This window comes from Musca autumnalis, unplaced genomic scaffold, assembly GCF_047663935.1.
Source record: "Musca autumnalis isolate F117 unplaced genomic scaffold, ASM4766393v1 scaffold_2, whole genome shotgun sequence".
In the NCBI taxonomy this organism is placed as follows: Eukaryota; Metazoa; Arthropoda; class Insecta; order Diptera; family Muscidae; genus Musca; species Musca autumnalis.
Genome location: NW_027411755.1, coordinates 14,634,706 through 14,649,087, shown reverse-complemented (window position 1 = coordinate 14,649,087; position 14,382 = coordinate 14,634,706). Strand labels below are relative to the sequence as shown.

Here is a 14,382-nt window from a genome sequence, read left to right as displayed (position 1 = left end):
AAGAGGTAGATTTAAATGAAAAAAATCTATAGAACCCTTGTTTTTCTTGAATTCCTAAAACTTCAAAATAAAAGCAACAAGTGGGTTTGTTTACAATGCATTTTTTGAGCATTTTATAAAAAACGCGAAAAATGAATGAAGAGTTAAGTTTTCTCCACATAATCGAGTTGTGAATATGATAAACTGATTGTTTCAATGCAAATCTCACCAATTTCTTCCATACAAATGGTCTAAAAACAATTTTAAAAATCATTGAATTCGATTGTTTTTAAAATTGTTTGGCATATTATTCAAACACCACACACACATACACAGTTTGTTTATATTGTTTTGAAGTTTTAGGCATACTCGAATGAAAAAATTTAAATTGCCATAAAGCTTTGGCTAACCTTTCTTATTAAACCATGGTTGCAAGAATGTGCAAGTACTTTTTTACTTGCGAAGTTATCGAACAGACCTATTGTCAACAAAGAAATTCGAAAGTCGATCATGAAAAGTTTAACTTTCGATTTTCTCTATAACCAAAAGACGACTTCGATTTTCAGACTATTCGAACTAAAAAATCGATTAATCAAAAGTCGACGTACCTATCCCTAGTCATTAATGCCATTATAAAAATATCAAAGTTCAGCTATACACACAAAAAATTGAAACCAGCTCTTCGAATACAATCAATACAATATCCATAAAAAATATCTAAAAATAAATTATTTTGAAAAAAGGAAACAAAACGAAAGCGATATTTTCTTCGGCTATATACAGAACGCAACAAGACGGAAGTGAAACTAAAAAAAGAGAAATTGCCATTCTCCCTATTTCGTCTATATTTTTTTATATAATTGGTGATTTCATTAAAGCTACGAGAATGTATTTATTACGATTATTAGCAAATATGTTTGATATGGATTTTGAAGAACGTTTATAAAAAACACAGAAATAGTGTTTACAAAGTGAAAAGTGAGCGAAACAGAAAAAAATAAAGTGAAATAAAGCGAAGCGTAGTGTTTTCTACAAAATAACGAAAACACAAAAAACTGATTGAATAATCATCAATAAACAAAGAAAACGAGCAGAGCTATTAATAAATAGAAGCTCTCCACAACAACAAACGTAGATATTTTTCCCAAAAAAGAGTCTTCATTGTATTTCCTAAAGTGAAACCAAGGGCAGTGGTACTTGCGTTTCATAGAGACAAACCAAATAATACGGTCAACGACGCCATTTTGAAAAAAGCCTACAAGCTACAACACCACCACCACTAATTACAACAACAAAAGAAAACAAAACAGATTTTCCCAATAAGAGGAGAATTGGTGTTAGAAATATTCCGGCCATATATCGGTGTGTAATGTTTACTCAGCAACAACAACAGCAACTCAGACTCAGCCAGCAACAACAAGAACAACTGAAACAAAGAACAGCCACAATTAACAGAACCTACTGCATAAAGGACAACAGAGCCGGTGTGAAGAAAAGAATTCTGGTACATCCCTCGACCATGTTCAGAAACTTCAATTGCCAATTGACGACACCAGCCAGACAAACGACAATGAACATCAGCATCTGCAATAGACAAAGATTCTTCGTTTGCCCAAAACCGATATTTATATGTCTCCAAGCTTAAGGAGTGTGACCAGCGACCTTGACAACTTCAAGTCTTAATTGAAATTTGAGCATAATAACTCCAAATAATATTAAAACCTTAAAAAGGTCGTCGTGAGTCCCCTCTTAACTTAGGATTGTTAAGTTATATGCATCGTTAAAACAAACAAGATTTCAAACCAACAAATACCGATACAAACATTATAAATTCAAGAAATTATTATTACAAAGAGGATATCATACAATTAACGAACCATAAAGAGGCCTAGAAGAAAATCAGATAAACATAATTGAAATTTGTTTGTTGACATTCAAACATTTGAAATAATAAAAAACACAGAGCCTATAAACTCCGAGATTTTGCCTGGAACGTAAAATCTCTAACTTTGATATTACACACACAGAACTTTGAGCTTCAAGAAGAGCCCACAAAATGAAACTCTTGGAAAGTTCACGTTTTGAGGCAATCAACAATGCTTTGTCCATTGGTTCGGGTAGTAGTACCATTTTTGGACGCATTGAATCGTATTCCTGTAAAATGGTAGCTGCCGACAAAAGCTTGTATAAACGTTTTACATCGGAAATCCATGGCTATGGTCCACATGATTTGCAGGCCTTGTCGCCACCACAAACTCTGGCTGATCTCTCGCCAAATTTTCATCGCAACAATAGTCAATCGGGCGATGAGGGTGTGATTTTATGTGATACCATATCGCGCAAAACGTTATTCCATTTGATTGCCACGCTTAATGCTTCATTTGAACCGGATTACGATTTTTCGGATGCTAAGGTAAGGATTATTTCTATTCTATATGCATTAAATGTAATGATCTGTGATATATTTTGTAAACAATTGCATACTTTTAGGCTGAGGTAAGGTTATTAACGGTTGGTAAAAAATGTCAAAGACTTTGAAAAAATTGATGATAGGATAATTTTGCTCTACATTTGGAATGAATGTTTCAATTAAATAGTCATACGCTTCCGAATTGGGACAACTGACTCCTTAGGCAAGTCTGTGCGATTAAACGTAGCTTAAAACAATTTGTACCAATTCGTTGATTGAAATTACTTTAACATCAAAAGATGGAAGGAACCACCAAAACATAAACAAAACCAAACTAATGTTTGTATATTCATAACGCTTACATTGAAACTCAACACTACGTAATGGGTGAATTTCACAAGATTGATAAAAAGGTCTCACAACTCTGCTGATTCATATAATTCCAAGAATACACTTTTTGGGGAAAACTAAGAGATGGACTTCTTAGGTCTTGGGCATATTCATATTTACATTTATATCAAACCCAACTTTGACAATCATAATAGATTATGATTGGCGAATACAAACAAACAAAACTGATAACTAATGATGATTCATATTAATTTATTTATTTATTTATTTATTTATAAATCCATAGTGTAATACAAAGCCATCCAGGCGCCACTTTAAAACAAAAGATCCTTTTGTTCAAAGAAAACTAAAAAGCACACAGTTAACTAAACATAGGTACATAGATAAGAGAATTATTGTTAAAAATTTAAAAACAAATGAGTAATTCCAAATATGGTAATTAAAAATACGTGATACTTTTTGAATAGTTTTTTTATTGTTGCTGCATTATAGAAATGAATATCCACCAACAACCTGTTCCGTTTTTAAAAAATATTTTAAATTTTGTTAAATACCTACGAATTTTCTGCAGTTAAAATAAATTAATATTTAACTCACGTATTAAGTCAGTGGAATACATTTATACATAAATTCCCCTCTCTTCTTAAGATTGTTTACACTTACTTTGTAAGTAAACAAAGAACAGAAATAAAGAAATAAAGGTTTCTCTTTTTGAAGGATCTTTTAATAGAAATCGTACATTTTTAAATATTTTTTAAACCGTGGATTTTTGAGACAATATTTTTTTCAAAAATCGTTGATTTTTAGAATACTTATTTTTTAAATCGTTGATTTGTTGAAAACCCGTGGATTTTTTAAACAATATTATTTTTCAAAAATCGTGGATTTTCTATAGAAGTTTTTTTTTCAAAAATCGTGGATTTTTTATAGAAGACTTTCTTAAACTCGATGATTTTTTAAACAAGGTTTTTTTTTAAAAAATCGTGGAGTTTTTAAACTAGAATTTCTTTTCAAAAATCTTGGGTTTCTAACAAGATTTTTTTCAAAAATCGTGGATTTTTTAAAGAAGATTTGTTTCAAAAATCGTGGATTTTTTTAAAGAAGATTTTTTTCAAAAATCGTGGATTTTTTTAAAGAAGATTTTTTTCAAAAATCGTGGATTTTTTAAAGAAGATTTTTTTCAAAAATCGTGGATTTTTAGAGAAGAATTTTTTCAAAAATCGTGGATTTTTAGAGAAGATTTTTTTCAAAAATCGTGGATTTTTAGAGAAGATTTTTTTCAAAAATCGTAGACTTTTTCAAAAAACTTGGATTTTTTAAAGAAGATTTTTTCAAAAATCGTGAATTTTTTAAAGAAGATTCTGTCAAAAATCGTGGATTTTTTAAAGAAGATTTTTTCAAAAATCGTGGATTTTTTAAAGAAGATTTTTTTTAAAAACCGTGAATTTTTTAAAGAAGATTTTTTCAAAAATCGTGGATTTTTTAAAGAAGATTTTTTCCAAAAATCGTGGATTTTTTAAAGAAGAGTTTGTCAAAAATCGTGGATTTTTTAAAGAAGATTTTTTCAAAAATCTTGGATTTTTTAAAGAAGATTTTTTCAAAAACCGTGAATTTTTTAAACCAGATTTTTTTAAAAATCGTGGATTTTTTAAACCAGTTTTTTTAAAAATCGTGGATTTTTTAAACCAGATTTTTTCAAAAATAGTGGGTTTTTTAAAGAAGATTTTTTCAAAAATCGTGGATTTTTTAAAGAAGATTTTTCAAAAAATCGTCGTTTTTTTAAAGAAGATTTTTTCAAAAATCGGGGATTTTTTTAAAGAAGATTTTTTCAAAAATCGTGGGTTTTTTAAAAAAGATTTTTTCAAAAATCATGGATTTTTTAAAGAAGATTTTTTCAAAAATCATGGATTTTTTAAAGAAGATTTTTTCAAAAATCGTGGATTTTTTAAAGAAGATTTTTTCAAAAATCGTGGATTTTTTTAAAGAAGATTTTTTCAAAAATCGTGGATTTTTTAAAGAAGATTTTTTCAAAAATCTTTGATTTTTTAAAGAAGATTTTTTCAAAAATCTTGGATTTTTTAAAGAAGATTTTTTCAAAAATCGTGGATTTGTTGACAAGAATTTTTCAAAAATCGTGGATTTTTCAAACAAGATTTTTTTCAAAAATCGTAGATTTTTTAAAGAGGATTTCTTGATGACCGACTTATTCCTTTCTACTTGTTTTTAAACAGTCGACCAAAAGACCTATTAACATAGAAATGCTACACTTTTGCCATGGTTATTTGTTCCACTACCATCCCCATATTATCTCTTTCACTTCCATTTTTGGTCAAGTCACGTGATTCTTATCTCATTTTAACATATGTAAACAAAACGTGTTTATTTTTGGAAACTGCGCTGTTTAAACTTTTGTCTTCTACTGTACACACAAACAAGGTGAACTTAATTTAAGGCGGGAATAATTATTTGATGACAACATACGGCCAATATTGACTGTGTTTTTATTTTAGTTTGATAACAAGGGCGGTAAATGAACTTTTTGTTGTGTGTGTGCGTGTATATGTATTGATGATTCTTTATAAAACAAAGGAACTGAGCTGGCTACAAACAACATTGTAAAGTCTCATTATATAAGGCTGGGATGTACATATTATCGTATACTTAAAAATGACTTAATTGCAAATGGGAAAAAATTCCTTTACTTTTGAAAAACTCACTGGGAATAATCTCTAACAAAAATCTAAGGAAAAACACTAAAACGTTTTGCGTAACTATTTCTATAATATTTAATAGTATATACTGCTCTTGTTTTAAAAACAATACCAATCATTCAAATGTTTTGAAAACAAAACATTTGCGATTTGTTGTTTTGAAATCTTGCCAAAAAACAACCAAATTTCTACCTCACACACTTAATGGTTTTCGTTCGTTGTTGCTATATGCCTTTATTCAATGTCAAAACATGAGCAATGGAAATATACAACTAGCTAGCTGCTATCTATATTAGTGTAGGTGTGTTTGTATAGTCCACTAAGAATATCATTTATTGTGGTCATTTCGTTGTTTAATTTTTTAATAATAATATTGACAAACAAATCGACGAAAAACCAACAACATCTGCATGTGTATTTTTATGCTAAACATGTCTGTGTTGTTCTTGTATATTTTATGTATATTGTATATATGTAAATATTTATATTTATGTATGTATTATTTTGTTTGGGTTCTCTTGAGAAACGCAAATTAACCTATATTTAACAAAAAGTCACAAATTCTTGCTATGATGTATGTGTGTGTCTTTTGTTTATGAACGAAAGTTTACTTTAAAAAAATATAACACAGTGCAACACAAAAATTTCAAATTTTCAAAATTTATCTTTGAAATTAGTTAAAATAAAAATAAAAAATAAATTAATATTTTCTCACTCTTAAAAATGAAATGGTTAAAAAGTACTTTATTTTACAAAAAAATTTAACACAAAAATTTCCAATTTCATAACAGAAAGTATGGACCTTATACTTTCTGTAATGAAATTGAGAAATCATAAAGGCCTAACGTGCTCAGTTATCCGTATATCGGATACATTGAATCATCAATGTTACGCTTTTTCTTATACATAATTATATTCAAATATTGTTTAATATTTTTATAATTTTAGTTTTTGTAATATATTTTTAATCCTCCCTTTATCTCTTCCTCTATCGTTGCAGAGTCACGAATTCAGCAAAGAACCCTCACTACAATGGGTTATGAATTCCGTACATTCGAATCTATCAGCATTGGCCGGTGATCAATATCAGGCTCTGCGTCAACCTTTATGGTCGGCAATTGATGATGAAATCAATTTACAAGAATGTGACATTTACAGTTATAATCCAGATTTGAGTTCGGATCCATTTGGTGAACCCGGTTGTCTGTGGTCATTCAATTATTTCTTCTACAACAAGAAATTGAAACGTATTGTCTTCTTTACGTGTCGTGCTGTAAAGTAAGTATTGAATAAATTATAATATGAATTTGGAATTCCAAAAGTAGTTCAAATAGACGATCTTAAAGTAGTATTAATAGACGACCAGATGTACGAACTTAAAGTTGTCTTAATATACGAGCTTAAAGTCGTCTTTATAGACGAGTTTAAAGTCGTCTTTATAGACGAGATTAAACTCGCCTTAATCGACAATCTTTAAGTCGTCTTTATAGACGAGTTTAAAGTCGTCTTTATAGACGAGTCTTTATAGTCGTCTTTATAGACGAGTTTAAAGTCGTCTTTATAGACAACCTTAAAGTCGTCCTTATATACGACCATAAAGTCGTCTTTATAGACGACCTTAAAGTCGTCTTTATAGAAGACCTTAATGTCGTCTTTATAGACGAGTTGAAAGTCGTCTTTATAGACGACCTTAAAGTCGTCTTTATAGACGACCTTAAAGTCGTCTTTATAGACGACCTTAAAGTCGTCTTTATAGACGAGTTGAAAGTCGTCTTTTTAGACGAGTTTAAAGTCGTCTTTATAGACGAGTTCAAAGTCGTCTTTATAGACGAGTTCAAAGTCGTCTTTATTGACGAGTTTAAAGTCGTCTTTATAGACAAGTTTAAAGTCTTCTTTATCGACGAGTTCAAAGTCATCTTTATAGACGACTTTAAAGTCGTCTTTATTGACGAGTTTAAAGTCGTCTTTATAGACGAGTTTAAAGTCGTCTTTATAGACGACCTTAAAGTCGTCTTTATAGACAAGTTTAAAGTCGTCTTTATAGACGAGTTTAAAGCCGTCTTTATAGACGAGTTTAAAGCCGTCTTTATAGACTAGTTTAAAACCGTCTTTATAGACGAGTTTAAAGTCGTCTTTATAGACGAGTTTAAAGTCGTCTTTATAGACGAGTTTAAAGTCGTCTTTATAGACGAGTTTAAAGTCGTCTTTATAGACGAGTTTAAAGGCGTCTCTATAGACGAGTTTAAAGTCGTCTCTATAGGCGAGTTTAAAGTCTTCTTTAGAGACGAGTTTAAAGTCGTCTTTATAGACGCGTTTAAGGTCGTCTCTATAGACGAGTTGAAAGTCGTCTCTATAGACGAGTTTAAAGTCGTCTCTATAGACGAGTTTAAAACCGTCTTTATAGACGAGTTTAAAGCCGTCTTTATAGACGAGTTTAAAGCCGTCTTTATAGACGAGTTTAAAGTCGTCTTTATAGACAAGTTTAAAGTCGTCTTTATAGACGAGTTTAAAGTCGTCTTTATAGTCAATTTTAAGGCGTCTTTATAGACGACCTTAAGTCGTCTTTATAGACGACCTTAAAGTCGTCTTTATAGACGACCTTAAAGTCGTCTTTATAGACGACCTTAAAGTCGTCTTTATAGACGACCTTAAAGTCGTCTTTATAGACGACCTTAAAGTCGTCTTTATAGACGACCTTAAAGTCGTCTTTATAGACGACCTTAAAGTCGTCTTTATAGACGACCTTAAAGTCGTCTTTATAGACGACCTTAAAGTCGTCTTTATAGACGACCTTAAAGTCGTCTTTATAGACGACCTTAAAGTCGTCTTTATAGACGACCTTAAAGTCGTCTTTATAGACGACCTTAAAGTCGTCTTTATAGACCACCTTAAAGTCGTCTTTATAGACGACCTTAAAGCCATCTTTATAGACGAGTTTAAAACCGTCTTTATAGACGAGTTTAAAGCCGTCTTTATAGACGAGTTTAAAGTCGTCTTTGTAGACAAGTTTAAAGTCGTCTTTATAGACGAGTTTAAAGTCGTCTTTATAGACAAGTTTAAAGTCGTCTTTATAGACGAGTTTAAAGTCGTCTTTATAGTCAATTTTAAGGCGTCTTTATAGACGACCTTAAAGTCGTCTTTATAGACAAGTTTAAGGTTGTCTTTATAGACGAGTTTAAAGTCGTATTTATAGACGAGTTTAAGGTCGTCTTTATAGACGAGTTTAAAGTCGTATTTATAGACGAGTTTAAGGTCGTCTTTATAGACGAGTTTAAAGTCGTCTTTATAGACGAGTTTAAAGTCGTCTTTATAGACGAGTTTAAAGTCGTCTTTATAGACGAGTTTAAAGTCGTCTTTATAGACGAGTTTAAAGTCGTCTTTATAGACGAGTTTAAAGTCGTCTTTATAGACATGTTTAAAGTCGTCTTTTTAGATGAGTTTGAATTCGTCTTTATAGATGAGTTTGAAGTCGTCTTTATAGATGAGTTTGAAGTCGTCTTTATTTACGTGTGTGATGAAAATATCGTCTTGAGATTGAGCATTTGTTTAATCTATTTCCTTTTTTGTGTCTTCTTTCAGTTCTTTATACGCCGGTGACACTTCGGATTTCTCCATGGAGGAAGATGTTTACTAAACTCCAACAAGACCCAAGACAATACAACTAAATCACAAAAGCTTGATGATGGTGATAATGACTTCTAAGTAATTGATGGTGGTTCCCTAAAAGTCAGCCCATTTTTTTAACAAATTGAAATGGAATAACAAAAATTTAAAATCATCAACAAAACGTCATCTTCACATCGTCAGCAGCTGATCGTTGAACTCTAATTTGTGTCTATTGTCATAAATCAATTTTGCTCAGAATATATCAGCACCTTATTTTTGACGTCTTAACACACACACACACACAACATGCAAATATGCAATTGAAAAAATAATCCCCACATTTGTTTGAAATCTTTAACTTGTTAGTGTATTTATGGGGCTCGAAGGCAGGTGAGAGCTGCGGTGTGAGAATTCGTGCCTCTAAGTACACGCGATGCCCAATTGAAGTAATTCAATATTATTATATTATTATGTATTACTATATACTATATCATCAACTATATAAAACATCTCAACAACAGCAAAACAATACAAAAAATGCTATGTTAAAAATCATCTTTTTGAAAAGAAAAAAAATATTTTAAAGAAAGAAAAAAAAAACTATTTTTATTTTTTGTCTCTTCTTTCTCAACTTGCTCTTAACGATTGATTAACAACAACAAGATAAACAGTAGATTTAAGATGTTTTCTTCTTCTTACAAAGAATATTAACAAATAATAGTAAACATAACATTACATACATAAAATATTGATTGAATGAATGATTAAATTTTCTATTAGTTAACGAAAGAAAAAAGAAAAAGGATATGTAGAGTAACGACTAGTTAAATGCAGAACCAAATCCCCCGTTTCAAAATCAAGCCACAAGCAATATTAAAAATGTTTAGTACCTTCCAGTTAGGGGAATGGATGTATCACTCAAATAAGCACGTCTTCTGCTGCTGCTGCTCTTTGCATATTTTTGTAAATATCCTCCATATGTGGCTATGTGGAATTGTCTCCAAGCCATCATAGGTGGGTATTCTTTTTTGAATATAACTATACAAATTAAAAAAAGTAAATAACAATTTTTTCCTTATATTTTTTGTGTAAATTGCGTCTGTTTTTTGCAAAGCTTTACAAATGTATTTTTTCTTTTATTTTTTTTCTAGGTTATGTCATATTTTTTTCAATTTTTTTGGCTTATTTTGTACTTTTTTTCTTTCTTTCTTGCATATATTATACTGTTAATAAACAATATCTTTTGATGTAAAGCATACAAACAAATAATTTTATTAATAATTGCACCTAATTTTTAAACGAACAACAATGTCATATTTTTTCTTTTCTTAATTAAGAACAATTTTAATGAAATAATAAATAAAAAAACACAAATAATAGCTTAACTAATGTTGTGTATGAAAGTGTTTTAATTTAGTGTAATATTTTCAAACTTCTTGATTTCCAGCCGCCAATTTCAAATGGAGTTGCGTTAGAACTTTCTCTTGAAGCCAAATATTGGGTACAATTCTGAACTATCCATCCAAAATCCAAGATTTTGGAAAAAACCTTTTTAAAAAATCCACGAATTTTGGAATAAAAAATCTTCTTTGAAAATCAACGATTTTTAGATAAAATCTTTTTTAAAAAATTCACGAATTTTGGAATAAAAAATCTTCTTTGAAAATCCACGATTTTCTGAAAAAAAAATCTTTAAAAAATCCACGATTTTCTGAAAAAAAAATCTTTAAAAAATACACGATTTTTGGAAAATATCTTTAAAAAATCTATGATTATTGAAAAAATATTCTTTAAAAAATTTACAATTTTCTGAAAAATCTTTCAAAAATCCACGATTTTTGGGAAAAAATCATCTGTAAAAAATCTAGTATTTTTGAAAAAAAAAATATTCTTTAAAAAATCCACGACTATTGGAAAAAAATCTTTAAAAAATTCAAGATTTTTGAAAAAAAAATCTTCTGTAAAAAATCTACGATTTTTGAAAAATATATTCTTTAAAAATACACGTTTTTTGGAAAAAATCTTCTTTAAAAAATCCATGATTTTTTGATAAAATCTTCTTTAAAAAATCCATGATTTTTGAATAAAATCTTCTTTAAAAAATCCAAGAATTTCGGAAAAAATATTCTTTAAAAATCCACGATTTTTTGGATAAAATCATTTTTAAAAAATCCAAGATTTTTGGATAAAATCTTCTTTAAAAAATCCACGATTTTTTTTGATAAAATCTTCTTTAAAAGATCCACGGATTTCGGGGAAAAAAAAATTAAAAAATACTTCAAAAAATCCACGAATTTTGGGAAAAAAATATTAAAAAAACCGCAATTTTTGGATAACATCTTTAAAAAATCCACGAATTTTGGATAAAATCTTCTTTAAAAGAACCACGGATTTCGAAAAAAAAAAATTAAAAAATACTTTAAAAAATCCACGAATTTTGGATAAAATCTTCTTTAAAAGTCAAATATTTCTGGAAAAAATCTCTTTAAAAAAATTACGGTTTTCTGAAAAAAAATCTTTTAAAAATCCACGATTTTGGGAAAAATATTCTGCTAAAAAATCTACGATTTTTGAAAAAATATTCTTTAAAAAATTCAAGATTTTTGGGAAAAAAATCGTTAAAAAATCCGCGATGTTTGGCAAAAAATCTACGATTTTTGAAAAATATATTCTTTAAAACATACACGTTTTTTGGAAAAAAAATCTTTAAAAAATCCACGATTTTTGGAAAAAATCTTTAAAAAAAATACATGATTTTTGGAAAAAAATCTTTAAAATATCCACGATTTTTGGAAAAAAATCTTCTGTAAAAAATCTAAGATTTTTTAAAAATATATTCTTTAAAAATACACATTTTTTGAAAAAAAAATCTTTAAGAGATATACGATTTTTGGGAAAAAAAAATCTTAAAAAAAATCCACGATTTTTGGAAAAAAATCTTCTTCAAAAAAATCGTGATTTTTGGATAAAGTCTAAATCCACGATTTTTGGAAAAAATCTTCTGTAAAAAATCTACGATTTTTGAAAAATATATTCTTTAAAAATGCACGTTTTTTGGAAAAAAATCTTTAAAAAATTCATGATTTTTGGATAAAATCATTTTTAAAAAATCCAAGATTTTTGGATAAAATCTTCTTTAAAAAATCCACGATTTTTTTGATAAAATCTTCTTTAAAAGATCCACGGATTTCGGGGAAAAAAAATTAAAAAATACTTCAAAAAATCCACGAATTTTGGGAAAAAAATATTAAAAAACCGCAATTTTTGGATAACATCTTTAAAAAATCCACGAATTTTGGATAAAATCTTCTTTAAAAGAACCACGGATTTCGAAAAAAAAAAATTAAAAAATACTTTAAAAAATCCACGAATTTTGGATAAAATCTTCTTTAAAAGTCAAATATTTCTGGAAAAAATCTCTTTAAAAAAATTACGGTTTTCTGAAAAAAAATCTTTTAAAAATCCACGATTTTGGGAAAAATATTCTGCTAAAAAATCTACGATTTTTGAAAAAATATTCTTTAAAAAATTCAAGATTTTTGGGAAAAAAATCGTTAAAAAATCCGCGATGTTTGGCAAAAAATCTACGATTTTTGAAAAATATATTCTTTAAAACATACACGTTTTTTGGAAAAAAAATCTTTAAAAAATCCACGATTTTTGGAAAAAATCTTTAAAAAAAATACATGATTTTTGGAAAAAAATCTTTAAAATATCCACGATTTTTGGAAAAAAATCTTCTGTAAAAAATCTAAGATTTTTTAAAAATATATTCTTTAAAAATACACATTTTTTGAAAAAAAAATCTTTAAAAGATATACGATTTTTGGGAAAAAAAAATCTTAAAAAAAATCCACGATTTTTGGAAAAAAATCTTCTTCAAAAAAATCGTGATTTTTGGATAAAGTCTAAATCCACGATTTTTGGAAAAAATCTTCTGTAAAAAATCTACGATTTTTGAAAAATATATTCTTTAAAAATGCACGTTTTTTGGAAAAAAATCTTTAAAAAATTCATGATTTTTGGAAAAAATCTTTAAAAATCCACGATTTTTGGAAAAAAAAGTCTTTAAAAAATCGACGATTTTTGGAAAAAAGTCTTTAAAAAATCCACGATTTTTGGAAAAAAAAATCTTTAAAATTCCGTGATTTTTGGATAAAGTCTTCTTTACAAAATCCGTGATTTTTGGAAAAAAGTCTTTAAAAAATCCACGAATTTCGGAAAAAATATTCTTAGAAATCCACGATTTTCCGAAAAAATCTTTAGAAAAACCACGATTTTTGAAAAAAAATTTCTTTAAAAAGCCCAAGAATTTTGGAAAAAATCTTTAAAAAAATTCACGATTTACGGAAAAAAATCTTCCTTAAAAAATCCACAATTTTTGAATAAAATCCTCTTAAAAAATCCACGATTTTTGGAAAAAAAATTCTTTAAAAAATCCACGAATTTTGAAAAAAAAAACTTCTTTAAAAATCCACGATTTTTGGATAAAATCTTCTTTAAAAAATCTACGATTTTCGGAAAAAAATCTTTCAAAAATCCACGAATTTTGGAAAAAAAAATCTTTTGTAAAAAATCTACAATTTTTGAAAAAAATATTCTTTAAATAATACACGATTTTTGCAAAAAAAACTTTAAAGAATCCACGATTTTCGGAAAAAATCTTCTTTAAAAAATCCACGATTTTTGGATAAAATCTTCTTTAAAAAATCCACGATTTTTGGATAAAATCTTCTTTAAAAAATCCACGATTTTTGGATAAAATCTTCTTTAAAAAATCCACGATTTTTGGATAAAATCTTCTTTAAAAAATCCACGATTTTTGGATAAAATCTTCTTTAAAAAATCCACGATTTTTGGATAAAATCTTCTTTAAAAAATCCACGATTTTTGGATAAAATCTTCTTAAAAAATCCATGATTTTTAGATAAAATCTTCTTTTAAAAATCCACGACTTTTGGATAAAATCTTCTTTAAAAATCCACGATTTTTGGATAAAATCTTCTTTAAAAAATCCACGATTTTTGGATAAAATATTCTTTAAAAAATCCACGATTTTTGGGAAATAATCTTCTGTAAAAAATCTACGATTTTTGAAAAAATATTCTTTAAAAAATCCAAGATTTTTAGAAAAAAATCTTTAAAAAACCCACGATTTTTGGAAAAAAAAAATATCTTTCAAAAATCTACGATTTTTGTAAAAAATCTTTAAAAAAAATCCACGATTTTTGTAAAAAATCTTTAAAAAAAATCCACGATTTTTGTAAAAAAAAAAAATTCTTTAAAAAATCTACGATTTCTGAAAAAAAAATATTCTTTAAAAAA

The 14,382-nt window shown here is 27.8% G+C and overlaps 1 protein-coding gene across 2 annotated transcripts; it reads left to right on the top strand.

Moving 5' to 3' along the window:
• Positions 1 to 453: 453 nt before the first annotated feature.
• Maf1 (repressor of RNA polymerase III transcription Maf1) lies at positions 454 to 10,442 on the top strand. Of its 2 annotated transcripts, XR_012410168.1 has the most exons (4): positions 508 to 2,392; positions 6,452 to 6,729; positions 9,031 to 10,071; positions 10,209 to 10,442. XR_012410168.1 is itself a non-coding variant. In XM_073967141.1 (3 exons), exons 1-3 carry the CDS (start codon positions 2,036 to 2,038, stop codon positions 9,083 to 9,085), a joined length of 690 nt encoding a protein of 229 aa, XP_073823242.1. In that variant the 5' UTR covers positions 454 to 2,035; the 3' UTR covers positions 9,086 to 10,442. The 2 variants fall into 2 exon arrangements, 1 of the variants encoding a protein (XP_073823242.1); XM_073967141.1 differs by having other exon boundaries at positions 454 to 2,392; positions 9,031 to 10,442.
• The last annotated feature ends 3,940 nt before the right edge of the window (positions 10,443 to 14,382 follow it).

Coding starts and splice junctions, on each gene's coding strand:
- Maf1 (XM_073967141.1), top strand. CDS start 2,036: ATGAAACTCTTGGAAAGTTCACGTTTTGAGGCAATCAACAATGCTTTG. Junction 2,393..6,451: donor ACGATTTTTCGGATGCTAAG/GTAAGGATTATT, acceptor CTATCGTTGCAG/AGTCACGAATTCAGCAAAGA. Junction 6,730..9,030: donor TTTACGTGTCGTGCTGTAAA/GTAAGTATTGAA, acceptor GTCTTCTTTCAG/TTCTTTATACGCCGGTGACA.